This window comes from Ailuropoda melanoleuca, unplaced genomic scaffold (assembly GCF_002007445.2).
Source record: "Ailuropoda melanoleuca isolate Jingjing unplaced genomic scaffold, ASM200744v2 unplaced-scaffold31429, whole genome shotgun sequence".
In the NCBI taxonomy this organism is placed as follows: domain Eukaryota; kingdom Metazoa; phylum Chordata; class Mammalia; order Carnivora; family Ursidae; genus Ailuropoda; species Ailuropoda melanoleuca.
In genome coordinates this window covers 1-5970 of record NW_023202092.1, presented here as the reverse complement: position 1 = coordinate 5970, position 5970 = coordinate 1, and the positions used below count along the sequence as shown (strand labels likewise).

Genomic DNA, 5970 nt, shown 5'->3' with positions numbered 1-5970 from the left:
TTCCCACGTAATTAGTAAAAAATTAAGTGAAATGGTCTACGTTAAAGAGAAAAGCAAAATTCATGTCTACACACATTTAACAAGCACAGGAGCACACGTACACACGTATATAAAAGGGTCTCACTTTACAATTAAACCTCTCGTTCTAGAAATATCTATTTAAAGTTCTCTCCCTCACAGCAGCCTGTAGACATTTTAGCAGACCTCAGTAGTGTCCTGCACGCAGCAGACGCTGGGTAGTGCGTTACTGGCTGTCGCTGCTTCAGAGTATCCGGTGTACACACACACACACACACACACACGCGCGGCCATATCTCCAAAACATCTTTAACCACGGAGATCAATGAGAGCGAAGTCGCTGGACAACAGAACAAGATGAAGTATTACCTCGACGAGACAGACCACGGCCGCCATGCTCTCCCAGGACACCTGCTAGACGTGTGTATACATTACGTCGGAAAGCGCCGGAGTTTCTCTACAACGTGAGCGTCTCACCTTTTACACGGTAATCCGAAACCACCCCAGTATGTTAAAACACACGGCTTCTCTGTTGCCGTGGTCATTAAGTGTAATGTTTCTCATTGATGTGTTGCTTTCGCCTTTTCTGGCAATAGTTTTTAAGTTTGAAAAAACTCCAGCTTGTTATGGGGTGTTAACTGACTTCCACAGTAGGGACCCTGGCGGGGGGGCGAGTCTAGCCTCGTTTTAGGATTAATGTACTCGCGGTTTTTAATTTATGAAGCTTAGAACATCCATAAATAGGTTTCCCAGAGAAGCACAGCCTGGAAAGACTCTGTCCAGTGCACTGGGTGCAGTCATGAGGGGGCGACCCTGTGGGGTGGCTAGCGGGCGTTCTCAGATCTGAGGCACTGACGTTTATGTTTATAGTGTAAGGACGCCACTGGTTTTTAAACAATCTAATGTTATTTAGAATTAGTTATCGAATGCTTAAATTTACACCAGCAGTCCTGCATGTATCTTAGGTTTCCCCCTTATGTTTGCATTGTCTCGGGGTTCACGTTAATTTTTATTTCCAATTATCAATATGCAAAAGGAGCAAAAAGATGATATTATTGAACTGAAGTCAAATTGCTGCACTTAGGAACAGAGTCTTTCCCCCAGGATCTTATGTTTTGGGTCAAGGGCTGCTGTGAAGACTCGGTGAAACTTTCTCGGGCCCTGCTCTAAGATCTGAACAGGTGTTTATACAGCAAATTAGGTGGGTTTGCCCTAGGTGATTATGACGAGTTCAAACCCTTTGCGAGGAAAAAATAGGAAAACAGATCTTTTCAGGATCAGTCGTCGCATTTTTGCTTCTATCTCCAAGCATAGGTACATGTCCGAATTGTTCAAAAAACTTGGAAAATACTTTCTTCGGAAAATCGCAGCTATGCACTATTGATGTGAATTTCACAAACTGCAACATTACGTAGCTGAACTCCACGAAAAAGTTCCCAAGCTCCTGAACAGTCCTGACTGGATCATTCCACCGTACTCTTCTTCAAACTCCCAGGCAAACTGGATCTCATTATTATTTTTCCAACTGGATTTTAAGCAGAAAGCAACCCCATTATCTACTCAGAGTAAGAAAACTTTTTCCTGTTAGCGTGGATTTATAACTTTCTTGTTAATAACCTTTGATGACATGAATATTTACAAATGTGCAGTAACTTATAAGGACTTTGGCACTAAATCTGATACTGTGGATGCAGGCATATTATACTTTATTATAAATAATTGCTAAGGAGCTCAATCTTCTGCAATGGCATAAAAATACTCCCAGAACTTTAAATCAGTCTTCACGTGTATTGTTCATTTCCTCAAAGATATCTGAAAAGGCCGCACAGCTTGGGCTCCATTCTCGTAAGCGTATTAAAGCAACATTACAGTGACACCCTCTAGAAGGTTCACACTCCACCAAACAGGTGGAAAGGCCAACGGTGGTAACGTGTTTCAGCTTCGTATAAATCAAGTTCTGGTAATTTTTTCTAGCTTCTGAGTGTGTGTGTGTGAGAATATGAGTCAAGTATTATTTTCTACCCTCTGCCAGAAAAGAAATTTTTTTTTAAGAAGTGGGTTTCTGGGAAATGAACTTGAAAAACAAATACCGAGCACCCTTTGCAAACCAGCAAACAAAAAATCCTTTCCCAATCTCGTACTGAATCAAGATCCCACCCTCTGCCAGTGTAGACACGTCATAAAGAGATTCTCCTTCCCGATGCAGGATGGAGACTCCCAGCTCTCCGAGTTTAGGAAGAACTGCTTTGGATCCACCCAGTTCTAGTGAGCATGTGCTCCTTAAACATCTGGAAGTGGAGTCCTTCAGACTTCCTTGACAATGCAGAGGCGCGGGAGTGCCAACCAAGGGCCTGGGAGCCCTGTGGTTTTGTTTGTTTGTCTTCTCTCACTTGGTGTCTTTCTGATTCAGTGGCGAGGAGCCGGTGGTGGCAGGGAGACAGCAAGGCGCTTTGAAAAAAAGCTGACGCAGTGCAGGGGGAGACGGGGTGGGCGCGCGGAGGACACATGTTACATCCGACACAGTACCTGCATTCTCACTGCACATCTTGTCAGCGAGGTGGTGTGCCTCCTGGGCGATAAGTGAGAAGATTTCATCCTCATGTTCCTCTATTATGGCTTCGCACTGCAAAAACGGAGTCACAGCATAGGTGGACGGACCGCAAGCACGGCGCCTCGTGAGAAGCACTTACCAACATTTCCTTAGCTGAAAGTAGAAAATCGTGTGGACAGGGTGGCCCATTCGTATTAGTCCCTTTGGTTTAAGACATCATGGCATGGGATCCGCCCTCGCCCCAGAATGTTAACGGCATCGTTTTCCTGGGACTTAACCAACTGATTAGCCGTGTTGAAAGACGAGGGTGAGGAAGGAAACTAGTTCTTTGTGTTAGTCCCGCTTCCTTAAATTGGAATGCGAGGACTAGAAAGAAATGGGTCTCCGAGGTGGAGCTGAAAAGTCCTAGCTTTCTGGTTTTGTTTTTGTTTTTTTTAGAACCCTTTAAAGAACACAGCTCCTTGAAATGGTTAAGCCCGGTTCCCTCAGATTTAACATAATAATCCATGTTGTGGTTTTAAAACAGAGTCTGAAGTGTGAAAACAATTAAGCTTTCCCAGCCATCAAGACAAACCCACCCTCAATTTCACTGTGGATAACATGCTTGACAGTTACTTGGGCAAGTTTCTTTCCGTACCACTCTGCTTCTACCCCCAAATCTAACTTTTCAGAGAAGAGGGGGCCCAAATTTGCCCAGGCATTAAAAAAACCTTAAATTCTAAGCGAAGCGTGTGTCTGTGTTAGAGACCCACACGGTTACGATTTCAGGACCGGTTTCAGGAACTGGGAAGCGGGAGGGCATTCACTCGACCCTTGCAAATCATTTCCCAAGTTCATTAAGCAAGACTTCACAATTTTTAAATGGCATTTAAAAATATTTAAATTCCACCGTAATGTGTTTATTTAAAACCTGTGAAATGCAAGCACACTCGCTGCAATTTCTCTTCCACAGTACTTTTAACCTGGAATTATTGCCTATACTTTTTAATTAAAATGAAATCTTCAGAAGTCAGCTAAAGCCCTTATTTCAGGGTTTCAGCATGCCTGACATTTTGGCCAATGTGTGAACTTCATACATTTTTTAAACAGGCTTTCCCATCAGTTTGTCTGATTCAACCGCATTAAGTAAAGTGAAATATATTGGAATATATTTTGCCAGGCACATTCTAGCAAGCTAGAGGCCAGCCTTCATCTAAAATAAACACTATACTGGACGGAAGTTTGGCAGTAAGCCAGCTATCATACCTAAGCCTTTGTTTAACTTCGTCTGTGCTAAAATACTTGAATTAACTCAGGAAAGAAATTCTCTCTCTTCTGTGAAGCCTGAAAGGGGCGGGGGGAGAAAGGATGATGGATGTCACTCTTCCTCCATCATTTGGCTATAAATATTTGAAAGCGACATTCATTTTAATTTGGATTGTAACCTCGGAGCCACGACCCCTGATTCCTTCTGTGGGAACCTGGAAGAGACCTCCTTGGCCAGAGGACCCACGGGGACCCCTCCCCGAGCCCCACAGCACAGAAACAGGCAAACTGTGTCTCCAAGTGCCTGGGAGCTGCAACAGCACTTTCTGGAATATGTCTTCTGTCTCCAGAGCCCTGTTAGGTGTCTTACAGGCAAGTTCCTAAATGCCTGGTCAACACTGAAAAAGCAGGACCACAAAGCAAACACATAACATTTTAATGTCCAGTGTCTTGAAACTCAACAACCCAAGCAAAAAGCGAAAAAGAGTAACCAAAGTGTTTTCATGGCACCCAGGATTCACCTGCCAGGAAGAGAGCTTACCGCGAATTTCAAAGGTCTGTAAGCATCAGAATAAAAAAAGAATTTTTTAAATTCTTTGTACATTTTGTCTCCTTTCCGTGGGGCAAATCTCTTAAACGCCTTCTCCTTGGTCAAGGGGTCTTCTTCCAGCTTGTAGTCGTTCATCCGCTCGCACACTCCATCCAACAGGTCTGCTAGGAAAGCCTCCGAGTGGGCTAAGGGGATCTGTGAAGACAACACGGGCGGGGAAGCTGTCTTCCTGCGGGCAGGGTTCGAGAGCTCGTGCTGAAGGCAGATGGAAACACCCGCCACCCCAAGGACGCCAGCATGCGGGACTCTCCTAGGTGTCCTGTGCACAGAATTTAAGAACTCAGCCTAAAAGGTGCTTTTGAAAAAGTGCGGATGTTTGAAAGTGGACAGAAAAAACCCTATATTCAAAGTAGAAAGTACACTTACACAGGTCATCATTTTTCAAAGTCCCCGAACATGCAGACTAAGGCACTGAGTACAGAACATGGCTGATTATTGCAAAAGAGAGGGAGAGGGAGAGAAGGGAGAGAGGGCGGGGGGGGGAGAGCGGGGGGAGAGAGAGAGACCTGGAACCTGGAGAGGACAAGGGGGGGACAGGGACGGATGGAGACGCGAGGGCTCCAGGCCCAGCTGGTGCCCGTCTCGGCGCGCCCCGCTCCCTCCGGAATCCGGCGAGGATTCAGAGGACCCGCTGGCCACCACCTCCGCCCGCGCGGGGGTCAAAGAGCACCCCTCGCCCTTGGTAACCGAGACAAAAACTCGGGGCCCGTCTAGACAGGTCAAGGTGCAGGATGCTGCGTCCCCGCGGCTCCTTCCGGAAGGGGGCGGGGACCCGCCAAGGGCGCCGCGGACGCGCCGCGGCCCGGCCTCCGCGGGCTTTTTCCTTCTCCACCCTCTGCTGATCAAAGTAGGAAGTTTGCATGACAACCATGGTGAAAGGGGCTGAATCACAAATGAACTCGATTTCTGCGATGTTGATCTATCCAGACTCCATTGTCCCCTTTCAGACGCAGTGTGAACCCTTCCGGTGCCGGCGACCGCGCGGCTTTGAGGCGCGCGCTCCTGGCGCACAAAGGGTCCCCGCGCCTCCCGCCATCTGGCCGCGGGTTCCCGGGCGAGCGCAGCGCCCGGCGCGGTGGCCCTGCCTGCGCCTTCGCCCCGCTGCTCCCGGGGGAGGCCGCTCCGGGGTCCCCGCCGTCAGCCCCCAGTCTCCGGGAGGAGTCGAGTCTGTGACACACAGGCTCACAGAAACGTGGACGGGGAAAGAGCCAAAGAAAAGCACCACTGATTAACTTCCCGCTGCCCCCACCGTGTGCACGGTAATGATGTCCTCCCTTATCTCCCAAAACTTGATCCGAGGTTGATTCTTCCAAGGCCCACGCGCTCACTTCTCGCAGTTAAATCTTTTATTAAAATATCCCACCGCATTTATTTGTTCATGAAACCATCAAGTTTTTAAAAACTCCCGAGTGTGTGTGTGTGTATGTATGTTTAATGTTTCAGTCAAAAGACCCTAAAGGAAGTGGCTTAAAGTGCGTTCTGAATACAAATTGTTTTACTTACACTTTTAATGATGCCAATCGAGCACTGAGAGTTGTAAAAAAAA

General features: G+C 47.0%; 1 protein-coding gene across 1 annotated transcript; it reads right to left on the bottom strand.

The window, feature by feature from the left end:
• Positions 1-2393: 2393 nt before the first annotated feature.
• Positions 2394-5286, bottom strand: LOC100481201. The gene is given in 5 exon segments (XM_034650855.1): positions 2394-2641; positions 4356-4593; positions 4984-5047; positions 5050-5076; positions 5079-5286. Coding segments are annotated over 5 exon segments (774 nt in total). The 3' UTR covers positions 2394-2404.
• Between the last annotated feature and the right edge of the window lie 684 nt (positions 5287-5970).